We start from the raw sequence: 15,512 nt of genomic DNA, 5'->3' as shown, positions 1-15,512 counted from the left end.
CTGGCAGGCTGTAGTGTGCCTAATCGGTAAATGAGATGCTGTTCCTCGAGCTTGCGTTGATGTTCAGTGGAACACTGCAGCAAGTCCAGGATAGAGATGTGAGCATGAGAGCAGGGGGGAGTGTTGAAATGGCAAGCAAGCGGAAGCTCAGGGTCCTGCTTGCGGACTGAGCAGAGGTGTTCCGCAAAGCGGTCACCCAGTCTGCGTTTGGCCTCCCCAATGTAAAGGGACATAAAATGGCACTGAGCCACACAGACCCTCAGTATGATAAAGAAAGACTTGAATTTCATGTCCCTAAGCACTTTACAGCCAATGAAGTATTTTTGGAAGTGTAGTCACTGTTGTAATGTAGGAAACTTGACAGCCAATTTGCACACAGCAAGATCCCACAAACAGCAATGTGATAATGACCAGATAATCTGTTTTAGTGATGTTGGTTGAGGGATAAATATTGGGCAGGACACTGGGGAGAGCTCCCCTGCCCTTCTTCAAAATAGAGCCATAGAATCTTTTCGGTCCATCTGAGAGGCCTCGGTTTAATGTCTCCTCCAAAAGCTGGCACCTCTGACAGTGAAGCACTCCCTCAGTACTGCACTGGGAGTGTTGGCCTGGATTATGGGTCTTGAGTCTCTGCAGTGGGTCTCGAGCCTTTGACCTTTTGAATGAGAGGTGAGAGTGCGACTCACAGAGCCACAGCTAAATGCACCACCTGGGTGTTCCTGAGCCACATAAAGCCTGGGTATGGCAAAGGCATGCTAAACTAGTCTATCTACACCCACACAGGAGGGTAGTTACTTGAGGCAAGTTACCCCAGGGAGATCAGCCCCTTGTAGGGGAGGGGCTGGTGTGGTGCAAAAGAACGGGGGAGAATAAAATAAAAGTTGAGGCACCTTCACCAGCTCGAGCTGAGTGAAACAGAGCTGTTGACACTGGATATTGCTGCCCAACAGGTCAAACAGGTAATCAATTAACTAGGAATGAGGAAACTGCAGTGATTACGCCACATAATCTCATATCTGGCTACTTCACAGAAACGCCAGTTCAGTAGGTGATTCCGTCTGCGACTGGTGAGCTTTCCGATTCAATTTGATCTCCCCTTCCCCTCAAAGAAAGAACACAGACACCACTTCTGTGAGTTTGTCCTGCCTTCAGGGCTGAAAGCAGCTGTCAGAGACAAGACTGACTCGATTGTAAAGCCTGTGTCAGAATCTGCTTGAAAATCGAAACCCTTTGGATGTTAGGTAATGGGACGTCGAAACTGAGTTTTAAAAATTCTTTCGGGGATGTGGGAGTCGCTGGCAAGGCCAGCATTTGTTGTCCATCCCTAATTGCCCTTGACAACTGAGTGGCTTGCTAGGCCATTTCAGAGGGCATTTCAGAGTCAACCACAGATTAGTTCAGGGCTGGACTGGCTCCTAGTGTGCTCCATTCTTCATTAAGCAGGTGTTCTGTTCTCAAGAAAACCATTGCTTGTTGTTTAAATAAATTAATCCTCAGAATATGGGCGTCGCTGGCCAGGCCGGCATTTATTGCCCATCCCTAATTGCCCTTGAGAAGGTGGTGGTGAGCTGCCTTCTTGAACTGCTGCAGTCCATGTGGTGAAGGTATACCCACAGTGCTGTTAGGAAGGGAGTTCCATGATGTTGACCCAGCAACAGTGAAGGAACGACGATATAGTTCCAAGTCAGGATGGAGTGTAGCTTGGAGGGGAACGTGTAGGTGATCATATGTGTCTGCTGCCCTTGTCCTTCTAGGTGGTAGAGGTTGCAGGTTTGGAAGGTGCTGTCGAAGGAGCCCTGGTGAGTTGCTACAGTGCATCTTGTAGATGGTACACACTGCTGCCACTGTGCGTCGGTGGTGGAGGGAGTGAATGTTTGTGGATGGGGTGCCAATCAAGTGGGCTGCTTTGTCCTGGATGGTGTCGAGCTTCTTGAGTGTTGTTGGAGCTGCACCCATCCAGGCAAGTGGAGGATATTCCCTCACATTCCTGACTGATCCTCTTGTGTGTGACGTCATTCTGCTGAAGATTAACATCGAGTTGTTTTAAGTCATCATTGGACCCCACAATGGAAATGGTGGCCCTTTTAAAATGACCAAAGATTGCTGAGAGCAATGGAGGGAGCTTTACTCTGTATCTAACCCCCCGTTTTTTTTTTTTGTTTTTTTATATAAGGTGGCCTTTATTCCTCAGGCCCCCTTTATATACATATTTACAAAAATAACTTTATTAAAAACAGAAAAATAAACCAAAACTCAAATTAAAATGCCATTCTTGGCATCAACGATGCACTCCAGTCCCTGCGGTGCCCACCGGTCGCGGAAGGCCTCAAGTGTGCCGGCGGACACCGCATGCTCCCTCTCCAGGGACACCCGGGCGCGAACGTAACCGCGGAAGAGGGGCTGGCAATCGGGGAGGATGGGCCCCCCGATGGCCCACAGCCTGGACCTGTGAATTGCCACATTGGCCAGGCCCAGGAGCAGACCGACGAGGAGATCCTCCTCCCGGCCCACGCCCCTCCACACCGGGTGCCCAAAGATCAGGAATGTGGGACTGAAGTGCAGCCAGAATTTGAGGAGCAGCCCCTTCAGATACTCAAAGAGGGGCTGCAACCTCGCACACTCCGTATATATGTGAAACACGGACTCGTCCAGGCCACAGAAAGTACAGGCGGCCTGGGAGTCCGTGAACCTACTTAAAAGTCTATTGCACGGGACTGCCCTGTACAACACCCTCCACCCCAGGTCCCCGATGTAAAGGGGGAAGACTCCCGTGTAGAGAGATGTGCTGTACCTGTCCTGGGAGTGTTTGATGGGGACAGTGTGGAGGGAGCTTTACTCTGTATCGAACCCCGTGCTGTACCTGTCCTGGGGGTGGTGTAAATCTTGAATCTATTACCATTCCTGTTCTGTATCTCAGACTCCACACTTACCCACTCTAGGGTGAAATCCTCTTGAACTCTCAAATGCTGGTACAATTTGTGTCTGTTTTTCTGACTGCTTGTGTGCTGCTTTGTAGCCTGCAGAGGATGAATACAGACCGCTTGGCAGCTCAGTCCTCCATCGACCAGGATGAGGAAGAAAAGGAATTGTGCAACTCTGGGCCTTTCACTGACTTTGGGACAATGCTCTTCGCTTGCGTGCTGCCCACAAAGCGACCTCACGATGGCCATAATGAGGTGATTACCGTGGAATTGCCAGTGAACAGCACAGTGGGGAGCCTCCGGATGTTAATCTGGATGAAGGCAAGTAAAGAAAGTGTGAGGCCTTCCATCTACCAACTTTCAAATCCTGACTCCTACCAGCTCTTGTACAAGAAAGGGTCGACTTGGTACGAGATTTATAACGACCAGCAGTTTCTGCTGACTCTGGACTCAGTGAAGTACTGGAAGAGTCTGGGCTCCAAGAAGGGCCAGGTTTATATGAAGAGCAGACCCAAGGTGACGGAAGAAGGTGAACAGTTCTGGAAACGCCTAGCCTATCTGATCGGGTATGACGTACAGAATATTGTCATCCACCAGCAGGATGAGCTGGCCTCTGCCCGGAGAAAGCTCGCTGCGGCTAGACAGGCTGAGATGCACGATCGAGACAGCAGGGCTTATGCAATGGAACCTTGGCTGGCTTCAAGCCCTCTTCCTGACACACTCAAGGGTCAAATCAGCAAAGAGTTGGTAGTCGCCATCTATTACAATTGTACCAGTCATAAAATGAAGGTAGGCATGTACGACACACCAGACGTGATCATTCACTGCTACGCACAGAAGATGGCTGAGAAAGGATTGTTGGTAGATGGTAACTTAGTCCTAAAGGTCTGTGGGAGAGAAGAGTACATCATGGGAAACTGGTCGCTGGTCGACTTCATCTGGGTCAGGCGCTGCATCAAGAACAAGGAGGAGCTGTGCCTGGCATTGGTGCCCTCTCCATCTCTTGCAGACGATGAGGTCAACATTGAGGACTGGACTTTGGTTGACCAATGCACAGGACTCACCGCTACCCATGACCAACTGACCCTGAGGAACAAGGATATTGAGAAGGTTGTGGCGCTGTCACTCTGGGATTGCAATCAGTGCTTTCGTGTCAAGATTGTGGGTTTGGATATTCCAATTTTACCAAGTAAAAGCCTCCCAAATGTATATGTGGAGGCAGCTGTGTATCATGCGACTAACATTATTTCTTCTGTAAAATCTCAACCAATGCCTCTCACAGAAGAGATTGTGTGGAATGCTTGGCTCGAGTTTGATATCTTGGTGAAGAACCTCCCCCAAGGGTCGAGGTTGAATTTGTCAGTGTATGGTGTGGACTCAGAAAGCTCTGCCGCAAGAGATGGAAAGTCCACCCTACAGAACGCTAAAGATGGAGAAGCGTGCAGAGGTAAGGCTAAGCTTTTCTACTTTGTCAATCTCCTTCTGATTGACCACCAATCATTCCTTCAGCAAGGTGAACACATTCTTCACATGTGGCCCTACTCAAACCGCGAAGAAAACCTTATTACCCACGAGGTGGACAAACTCTCATCCAAAACCAACCCAGATGTTGAGAACTCTACAGCAATCTGTATCATGTTGGACACGTACAATTACCCAGTGGTGTTACCAAGCGGCAGGAAGTCAAGGGCCAGTTGGATTGACCAGTCGTCAGAAGATGAGGGCATCCCAACAAAAGAAGAAGTGAAGCATGAAGAGTCCTCGGCCTCCATGAGTAACTCGCAGAAGAATATGCTGAAACGGTTCACAGAGGAGTGCGCCCAGTATAGCAATGCCCTGCCCAAATTTCTCCGCACAGTTCAGTGGGGTAACCTTAAAGCAGTGGAGGAGGTTCACTGGCTCTTCGAGCACTGGAACCCTCTGGAACTGGACATTGCCGTAGCACTGGAACTCCTCAGCATTGAGATTGCCGATGAGAAGGTCAGGACGTTATGTGTCCAGCGACTGGAAGAGTTAGATAATGACCACCTGTTGAGATACCTCCTACAGCTCATACAGGTGACACCAGTTTTTCTTTCATTACATTTCTTACCTCAAGAGTATGACCTTCAGCTAGAGAATGGTTTTGGGATAGGAACATAAGATCATAAGAAACCAGAGCAGGAGTAGGCCATTCGGCCCCTTGAGCCTGCTCTGCCATTCAATAAGATCATAGCTGATCTTCTGCTTTAACTCCACCTTCCTGCACTATCCCCATATCCCTTAAATCCCGCAGTGCCCAAAAATCTATCCATCGCTCAACAACTGAGCATCCACAGCTCTCTGGGGTAGAGAATTCCAAAGATTCACCAATTTCTGAGTGAAGAAATTTCTCTCCATCTCAGTCCTAAATGGCCGACCCCTTATCCTCAGACTGTGACCCCATGTTCTCAACTCTCCAGCCTCACAGCATCTACTCTGTCTAGTCTTCTGAGAATCTTATGTTTCCGTGAAATCACCTCCCATTCTTCTAAACTCAAGGGAATATAGGACCATTCTACTCAAGGGCCTGATCCTCATATTGAGTCAATGTTGGCAAGCTTTATCACATGGGGCAGGGCATCCCATCATCAGCAGTCATTACTGATCCTTCGGACTGTTGCTTGGTAGATTGTAAGTCTCAATTCCTTATGATCTGCCTCAGGCCAGAGAAGACCCGAAATGCTGGTCAAGCACCAGGTGCTTCTTGGGCTTTCACAGTAAGCAAGCATTTCCAGGTCTTCGGAGGACCAGGCTCTGGTTTCCCAGGAGGAGCTGAAGGAACAGTCAAGCCTGGCCATGAGCCGCTTTTGGCTGAATTATGACATTTAAGAGGAGGTTGGGCGGTGGTCTTTCCACCCTGACTATGGGGGCCTGAGTGCCTGAATGAGGCAGACACATTTGAAGGCAACACAGGTCCTGTGGTTCTGCTCAATCGGTTTGCGAGAGACTCCCACTTGTCCAATACACGCGACTAATCAAAGAGAATATTACACAGTTAAAGCTCTGTTGGGAACTGGATATGCAATGACCACGTGTTCCTGTCCAGATCCATCATTGCTGGGAGTATTAGGGGCAACTCACAGAGTTGTAGAATGATACATCACAGAAGCGGGCCATTCGGCCCATTGTGGCTGTGCCGACTCTTTGAAAGAGCTTTCCAATTAATCCCATTCCCCTGCTCTTTCCCCATAGACCTGCAAATTCTTCCTTTTCAAGTATTTTTCCAATTCCCTTTTGAAAGTTACTATTGAATCTGCTTCCACTGTCCTTTCAGGCAGCGCGTTCCAGATCACAACAACTCACTGTGTAAAAAATTCTCCTCATCTCCCCCTCTGGTTCTTTTGCTGATTCCCTTTAATCTATGTCCTCCCTCCAGTTTTTGTTTCTCCCTAGTCGAGAACTGAGACAAACAGAACAGCCTAACGCCCTTCCCTGTAATCCCTGAAATGTGTAATCCTCTCACATAGAGCGGGAGCTTTTAATATGCAGGAATGAGTCAGTTGACTGTACAATTGAGAACAATTGGACAATATCGTGTATCATCCAATGGGCCGTCCATCACACTCTGATTGCATGCAACTGTCCAATCAAATAATGAGCAGCCCAATACAATCATGTGACTGGCCAATCTGCTTATAAAGGTGGGCTGATTTGGCAAAGCAAATCCCTCTCCTGTTCCCCTAACCCCCAATCCTCTCCACGTCCCCTCCCCCTACCTCCCACCCCCTCCCCTCCTCCTCCCTTCCTCTATCTCCCCTTCCCCTCCCCCACACTCCCACTACCTCCCCCTCCCATCTCCCTACCTTCCCCTTCTCCCCCTCTGCCTCCCCTCTTTCTCCCTCTTCCCTCACCCCTCCCCTTCCATGCCCCCCACCCTGGTCATCCCTGCCCATTCCCTCCCTCTCTGCCTCCCCCTCCCCTCACAGCAGCCCCCCACCCCCCCCCCATCTCCACTCCACTACTCCCGCCCTCCTCTGCCCTTATGAGGGCAGCTGGAAGCTCCACTGTGGAATCACAAACCCCAGAGTCACTCCGCCAGTGGCTATTCCATTGCCCCTGAGCTGCATGTGTGGACCTCCATTGTGGCCGTGACACCTGCGTTTGCTTGTACGTTGGGAGAGAGGTGGCTGGCCTATCACATTGGTTTTTGAGTTGCTGCTATGTTGTCTGTTTCTTCAGGCGTTGAAGTTTGAACCGTACCACAACAGTGCTCTGGCGAGATTCCTGATTCGATGTGCATTGAGGGTGAGTGTCCAATAACTGGCAGCGAGCTCACTGCAATAGTCCATTCCTCGTATTCGGCCCTGGTCCCGGGGAAACTCCTCACTCAAGTCTCAAACATTCTGAAACACTTATGAAAAGCACTTTGATGTCCATCACACTTTTCACCAACATGGCATGTCCCAGTGACATACTTTGTTGAAGTGAGTCACAGTTGTAATGCAAAGGGTGTAGCAGCCAATTTGCACACAGCAAGATACCACAAACAACAATGCAATAATGAACACATCTGTTTTAGTGATGTTGATTGAGGGATAATTATTGTGCCCAGGACACCAGGGAGAACTCCCCCTCTCCTCTTCCAGTACTGGCCATCGGATCTTTTATGTCTAACTGAGAGGGCAGACGGCATCTCCAACAATGCAGCACTCCCTCACTACTGCACCACCGACAGTGCAGCACTCCCTCACTACTGCACCTCCGACAGTGCAGCACTCCCTCACTGCTGCACCTCTGACAGTGCAGCACTCCCTCAGTACTGCCCCTCCAACAGTGCAGCACTCCCTCACTACTGACCCTCCAAAAGTGCAGCACTCCCTCACTACTGACCCTCCAACAGTGCAGCACTCCCTCAGTACTGACCCTCCAACAGTGCAGCACTCCCTCAGTACTAACCCTCCGGCAGTGCAGCACACCCTCAGTACCAATGCTGCGACAATGCAGCACTCCCTCAGTACCGACCCTCTGACAGTGCAGCGCTCCCTCAGTGCTGACCCTCTGACAGTGCAGCGCTCCCTCAGTGCTGACCCTCTGACAGTGCAGCGCTCCCTCAGTGCTGACCCTCTGACAGTGCAGCGCTCCCTCAGTGCTGACTCTGCGACAGTGCAGCACTCCCTCAGTACTGACTCTGCGACAGTGCAGCACTCCCTCAGTACTGACTCTGCGACAGTGCAGCACTCCCTCAGTACTGCCCCTCCAGCAGTGCAGCACTCCCTCAGTACCGACCCTCCGACAGTGCAGCGCTCCCTCAGTGCTGACCCTCCGACAGTGCAGCGCTCCCTCAGTGCTGACCCTCCGACAGTGCAGCGCTCCCTCAGTGCTGACCCTCCGACAGTGCAGCACTCCCTCAGTACTGACTCTGCGACAGTGCAGCACACCCTCAGTACCAATGCTGCGACAATGCAGCACTCCCTCAGTACTGACCCTCCGACAGTGCAGTACTCCCTCAGTACCGACCCTCCAATAGTGCAGCGCTCCCTCAGTGCTGACCCTCCGACAGTGCAGCGCTCCCTCAGTGCTGACCCTCCGACAGTGCAGCACTCCCTCAGTACTGACTCTGCGACAATGCAGCACTCCCTCAGTACCGACCCTCTGATAGTGCAGTGCTCCCTCAGTGCTGACCCTCTGACAGTGCAGCGCTCCCTCAGTGCTGACCCTCCGACAGTGCAGCGCTCCCTCAGTGCTGACCCTCCGACAGTGCAGCGCTCCCTCAGTGCTGACCCTCCGACAGTGCAGCACTCCCTTAGTACTGACCCTCCAGCAGTGCAGCACTCCCTCAGTACTGACCCTCCAGCAGTGCAGCACTCCCTCAGTACTGACCCTCCGACAGTGCAGTACTCCCTCAGTACTGACCCTCCAGCAGTGCAGCACTCCCTCAGTACTGACCCTCCAGCAGTGCAGCACTCCCTCAGTACTGACCCTCCGACAGTGCAGTACTCCCTCAGTAGTGCCGGAGTGTTGGCCTGAATTTTATGCTCCAATCATTGCAGTGAAACTTGAATTCACGACTGCGTCTGAGGTGTGGTTGCTGAATACTGGGCTATGGCTGATAGTTCAGGAAGTTTGGAATTATGGAGGCATGGAGTAATTTTAGAATCAATGCATTTCCTTTCCCCTCAGCTGTTTTAATGCACTGTGTTCCTCACAGAGTAAGAGAATTGGCCATTTTGTCTTCTGGTATCTGCGCAGCGAGGTGACTGGATCTCCATATTTCTGCGACCGTTTCGCTGTAATCCTGGAGGCTTATCTGATGGGCTGTGGAAAGTCCATGTTGGAAGGATTTCACAAACAGGTTCAACTGGTCACAAGTCTCAGCCAAGTGGCCATCGAGATCAAGAAGATCATTCCGGAAAAGAGTGACCTTCCACCCAATGGTGAGTCGCTTCTCGGAAAGGTCAGAGGGCAGCTCGCCCAACAGGGGTATCAGCTGGGGAGCACTTTGGGGAAAGTGATCATAACTCAGTTAGATTCAGAGCTGTTATGGAAAAGAGCAAAGGTAGACCAGGAATAAAAGTTTAAAATTGGGGAAAGGCCAATTTTACTGAACTGAGATGTGATTTGACGAACGTTGCCTGGGAACAGCTGCTCAAAGATAAATCAGTCAGAAACAGTTAAGGCAGAGATAAAGAGGGTTCAGAACAAATATGTTCCCACAAAGAAAAAAGGGAAGGGCTCCCAAATTTGGATCTCCCACAGTGTTAAAGAGTGTACACTGCGAGCTCAATACTGCCGAAAACCGAAAGGAGTATAAAAGTGCAGGAATTAAATTAAAAAGGAAATTAGGGAAGTAAAGAAAGGGCATGAGAAAACATTGGCAAGTAAAATCAAGGAAAATCCAAAGATGTTTTATAAATCCATAAAGAACAAGAGGATAACTAAGGAAAGAGTAGGGCTGATTGGAGAAAAAAGGTCACGGGTGTGGAGGCAGAAGACGTGGGTATGGCTCTCAAAAGAAACTTTTCTGTTTTCACAAAAGGGGGGAATGAAGCAGCCAATGTAGTTCAAGAGGAGGAGTGTGAAATATTGGATGGGATAAACATAGTGAGAGGGGAAATTTAAGGCGTTTACCATCCTTGAAAGTGTATAAATCACCAGGCCCGGATAAAATGTATCTGAGGATGCAAAGGAAAGCAAGGGAAGAGATAGTAGAGGCTCTGACCATCATTTTCCAATCCTCGCTGATTCCAGGCATAGTGCCAATGAACTGGAAGACAGCTAACGTTGTACTATTGTGGAAAAAGACTGTTTGAGGGTAAATCAACATCTGACATGTGGGGGTCTTTCACACGTCAGTTGATTAGAATCCAGGACCAGCATGTTCCTGTGAGGAAGAAGGATAAGTTTGGCAAGTTTCGGGAACCTTGGATAACGTGGGATATTGTGAGCCTCGTCAAAAAGAAAAAGGAAGCATTCGTAAGGGCTGGAAGGCTAGGAACAGACGAATCCTTTGAGGAATATAAAGACAGTAGGAAGGAACTTAAGCAAGGAGTCAGGAGGGCTAAAAGGGGTCATGAAAAGTCATTGGCAAACAGGATTAAGGAAAATCCCAAGGCTTTTTATACGTATATAAAGAGCAAGAGGGTAACTAGGGAAAGGGTTGGCCCACTCAAGGACAGAGAAGGGAATCTATGTGTGGGGCCAGAGGAAATGGGCGAGGTACTAAATGAGTACTTTGCATCAGTATTCACCAAAGAGAAGGTCTTGGTGGATGATGAGCCTAAGGAAGGGAGTGTAGATAGTCTCAGTCATCTCATTATCAAAAAGGAGGAGGTGTTGGGTGTCTTGCAAAGCATTAAGGTAGATAAGTCCCCAGGGCCTGATGGGATCTACCCTAGAATACTGAGGGAAGCAAGGGAAGAAATTGCTGGGGCCTTAACAGAAATCTTTGCATCCTCATTGGCTACAGGTGAGGTCCCAGAGGACTGGAGAATAGCCAATGTTGTTCCTTTGTTTAAGAAGGGTAGCAAGGATAATCCAGGAAATTATAGGCCAGTGAGCCTTACGTCAGTGGTAGGGAAATTATTAGAGAGGATTCTTCGGGACAGGATTTACTCCCATTTGGAAACAAACGAACTTATTAACGAGAGACAGCATGGTTTTGTAAAGGGGAGGTCGTGTCTCATTAATTTGATTGAGTTTTTTGAGGAAGTGACAAAGATGATTGATGAAGGAAGGGCAGTGGATGTTATCTATATGGACTTCAGTAAAGCCTTTGACAAGGTCCCTCATGGCAGACTGATACAAAAGGTGAAGTCACATGGGATCAGAGGTGAGCTGGCAAGATGGATATAGAACTGGCTCGGTCGTAGAAGACAGAGGGTAACAGTGGATGAGTGTTTTTCTGAATGGAGGAATGTGACTAGTGGTGTTCCGCAGGGATCAGTGCTGGGACCTTTGCTGTTTGTAGTATATATGAATGATTTGGAGGAAAATGTAGCTGGTCTGATTAGTAAGTTTGCAGACGACACAAAGGTTGGTGGAGTTGCGGATAGTGATGAGGATTGTCAGAGGATACAGCAGGATATAGATCGGTTGGAGACTTGGGCGGAGAAATGGCAGATAGAGTTTAATCCGGACAAATGTGAGGTAATGCATTTTGGAAGGTCTAATGAAGGTGGGAAGTATACAGTAAATGGCAGAACCCTTAGGAGTATTGACAGGCAGAGAGATCTGGGCGTACAGGTCCACAGGTCACTGAAAGTGGCAACGCAGGTGGATAAGGTCGTCAAGAAGGCATACGGCATGCTTACCTTCATCGGTCGGGGCAAAGAGTATAAAAATTGGCAAGTCATGCTGCAGCTGTACAGAACTTTAGTTAGGCCACACTTAGAATATTGTGTGCAATTCTGGTCGCCACACTTCCAGAAGGACGTGGAGGCTTTGGAGAGGGTACAGAGGAGGTTTACCAGGATGTTGCCTGGTCTGGAGGGCATTAGCTATGAGGAGAGGTTGGATAAACTCGGATTGTTTTTACTGGAACGACGGAGGTGGAGGGGCGACATGATAGAGGTTTACAAAGTTATAAGCGGCATGGACAGAGTGGATAGTCAGAAGCTTTTTTCCAGGGTGGAAGAGTCAGTTACTAGGGGACATAGGTTTAAGGTGAGAAGGGCAAAGTTTAGAGGGGATGTGCGAGGCAAGTTCTTTACACAGAGGGTGGTGAGTGCCTGGAACTTGCTGCATGGGGAGGTGGTGGAAGCAGGTACGATAATGACATTTAAGAGGCATCTTGACGAATACATGAATAGGAAGGGAATAGAGGGATACGGTCCCCGGAAGTGCAGAAGGTTTTAGTTTAGACAGACATCAAGATCAGCGCAGGTTTGGAGGGCCGAATGGCCTGTTCCTGTGCTGTACTGTTCTTTGTTCTTTGAAGGGATAGACCAAGTAATTACAGGCCAGTCAGCCTAACCCCGGTGGTGGTAAAATTATTGGAAAAATTCTGAGAGGCAGTGTAAATATTCATTTAGAAAGGCATTGATTAATCAAGGGCTGTCAGTATGGATTTGTTAAGGGAAGGTTGTGTCTGACTAACTTGATTGTATTTTTTGAGGAGGTAACAAGGAGGCTTGATGGGAGGGAGCACATTTGATGTTGGCTACATAGATATTAGCAAGGTTTTTGACAAGGTCAACATGGCAGACAGAAATGTAAACGCCCATGGGATCAAGGGGAAAGTGACAAGTTGGGTCAAAAATCAGTTCAGCGGCAGGAAGCAAAGGGTAATGGTCAACACGTGTTTTTGTGACTGGAAGGCTGTTTCCACTGGGGATCTGCAGGGCTCGGTACTGGGTCGCTTGCTGTTCATGGTATATATTAATGATTTATACTTTAATATAAGGGGGCATGATTAAGATGTTTGCAACTGATAGAAAAATTGGCCATGTGGTTGATAATGAAGAAGAAAGCTGTAGACTGCAGGAAGATATCAATGGACTGGTCCAGGGGGCAGAAAAGCGGCAAATGGAATTCAGTCAGAAGTGTGACGTGATGTATTTAGGAAGCAAACAAGACAAGGGAATACACAATAAATGGTCGGATACTGAGAAGTGTAGAGGAACAGAGGGATCTTGGAGTGCATGTCCACAGATCCCTGAAGTTAGCAGGACAGGTAGATGAGGTGGTTTAGAAGACATACGGGATACTTTCCTTTATCGGCTGAGACAAACAATATAAGAGCTGGGAAGTTATGCTAGAACTGTGCAAAACATTAGTTAGATCATAGCTAGAGTACTGCGTGCAGTTCTGGTTACCGCATTACAGGAAGGAAGTGATCACATGAAAGAGGGTACGGAGGAGGTTTATGAGAATGTTGCCAGGGTTAGAGAATTTTAGCTATGAGGAAAGATTGAATCAGCTGGGGTTGTTTTCTTTGGAACAGAGGAGGCTGAGGGGAGATTTAATTGAGGTATATAAAATTATGAGGAGCCAAGATAGAGTGAGAGGAACTTGAATGAAGCATATAAGATCCTGAGGGGTCTTGACAGGGTGGATGTGCAAAGGATGTTTCCCCTTGTGGGAGAATCTAGAACTAGGGGTCACTAGTTATAAATAAGGGATCGCCCATTTAAGACAGAGATGAGGAGAAATCTTTTCTCTCAAAAGGTGGTGGAAGCAGAGTCTTTAAATATTTTCAAGACCGAGATTCTTGATAAGCAAGAGGGCGAAAGGTTATGTGGGTAGGCGGGAATGCGGAGTCGAGGTTACAAACCGATCAGCCATGATCTTATTGAATGGTGGAGCAGGCTCGAGGGGCCGAGTGGCCTACTCCTGCTCCTAATTCATATGTTTGCATGTTAGATGATAGGAAGGGCCTATTGCCTGTAGCAGAGAGGTCAATTGCAAGGAGCATTGATTTAAAGTAATTGTTGAAAGGATTAGGAGGGAGTTGAAGAGGAATTTTTTTCACCCAGAGGGTGGAACTCACTGCCTGAAAGGGTGGAAGAGGCAGAAACCCTCATCCCATTAGAAAAGTATTTAGATATGCACTTGAAATTCAGTAACCTACAGGGCTGTGGACCAAGAGACTGGATAACTCTTTTTCAGCTGGCAAGGACACGATGGGCTGAATAGCCTCCTCCTGTGCTGTATATTTCTATGATTCTATGATTTTATGAACAGCTGGTTGTTAGAGGTTTGAATCACATCTCACATCCAACCCCAGATATGGAAGAATGCACTCCCATTTCTATCGTGCTTTTCACAACCTCCGGATATCTCAAAGTGCTTTACAACCAATGAAGTACTTTTCAAAGTGTATTCACTGTCATAATGTAGAAAATGAGGCAGCAATTTGCACACAGCAAGCTCCCACAAACAGCAACGTGATAATGACCAGATAATTTTTAAAAAATCAGTTTCAAGGGTGTGGGCGTCTCTGGCCAGGCCAGCATTTATTGCCCATCCTTAATTGCCGTTGAGAAGGTGGTGGTGAGCTGCCTTCTTGAACCACTGCAGTCCATGTGGGGTGGGGACACCAACAATGCTGTTAGGGAGGGAGTTCCAGGATTTTGACCCCACAACAGTGAAGGAACGGCGATATAGTTCCAAGTCAGGATGGTATGTGACTTGGAGGGGAACTTGCAGGTGGTGATGTTCCCATGCATCTGCTGCCCTTGTCCTTCTAGTTGGTAGAGGTCGCGGGTTTGGAAGGTGCTGTCGAAGGAGCCTTGGTGAGTTGCTGCAGTGCATCTTGTAGATGGCACACACTGCTGCCACTGTGCGCCAATGGTGGAGAGAGTGAATGTTGGTGACTGGGGTGCCAATCAAGCGGGCTGCTTTGTCCTGGATGGTGTCGAGCTTTTTGAGTGTTGTTGGAGCTGCACCCATCCAGGCAAGTGGAGAGTATTCCATCACACTCCTGACTTGTGCCTTGTAGATGGTGGACAGGCTTTGGAGAGTCAGGAGGTGAGTTACTCACCTCAGGATTCCTAGTCTCTGACCTGCTCTTGTAGCCACGGTAGTTATATGGCTAGTCAGTTCAGTTTCTGGTCAGGATGTTGATAGTGGGGGATTCAGCGATGGTAATGCCATTGAATGTCAAGGGGAGATGGTTAGATTCTCTCTTGTTGGAGACGGTCATTGCCTGGCACTTGTGTTTTAGTGATATTGATTGAGGGATAAATATTGGCTCCAGGACACTGGAGAGAACTCCCCTGCTCTTCTTCAAATAGAGGCAGGGGATCTTTTACATCCACCTGAGAGGGCAGACATGGTCTTGGTTTAACATCTCATCCAAATGACAGCACCTCTGACAGTGCAGCACTCCCTCAGTACTGACCCTCTGACAGTGCAGCACTCCCTCAGTACTGACCCTCTGACAGTGCAGCACTCCCTCAGTACTGACCCTCTGACAGTGTAGCACTCCCTCAGTACTGACCCTCTGACAGTGCAGCACTCCCTCAGTACTGACCCTCCGACAGTGCAGCACTCCCTCAGTACTGACCCTCTGACAGTGCAGCAGTCCCTCAGTACTGACCCTCTGACGGTGCAGCACTCCCTCAGTACTGACCCTCTGACGGTGCAGCACTCCCTCAGTACTGACCCTCTGACAGTGCAGCACTCCCTCAG

The 15,512-nt window shown here is 48.8% G+C and overlaps 1 protein-coding gene across 3 annotated transcripts in view; it reads left to right on the top strand.

Annotated features, from left to right (window-relative positions):
• Nucleotides 1-920: 920 nt before the first annotated feature.
• Nucleotides 921-15,512, top strand: part of si:rp71-17i16.5 (phosphatidylinositol 4,5-bisphosphate 3-kinase catalytic subunit gamma isoform) — a 47,476-nt gene continuing 32,884 nt past the window's right edge. Inside the window, exons 1-4 of one of the 3 annotated variants that reach the window (XM_068052181.1) lie at nucleotides 921-959; nucleotides 3,017-4,979; nucleotides 7,122-7,187; nucleotides 9,091-9,316. In XM_068052181.1, coding sequence (XP_067908282.1) covers nucleotides 3,027-4,979; nucleotides 7,122-7,187; nucleotides 9,091-9,316 — 2,245 coding nt within the window. In that variant the 5' untranslated portion in view covers nucleotides 921-959; nucleotides 3,017-3,026. The other 2 variants (XM_068052180.1, XM_068052179.1) reach the window with 2 other exon arrangements.

This window comes from Heterodontus francisci, chromosome 19 (genome assembly GCF_036365525.1).
Source record: "Heterodontus francisci isolate sHetFra1 chromosome 19, sHetFra1.hap1, whole genome shotgun sequence".
NCBI classification, from domain to species: Eukaryota; Metazoa; Chordata; class Chondrichthyes; order Heterodontiformes; family Heterodontidae; genus Heterodontus; species Heterodontus francisci.
The sequence above is the reverse complement of the archived record's forward strand: the minus strand, read 5'-3'. Positions and strand labels throughout refer to the sequence as shown.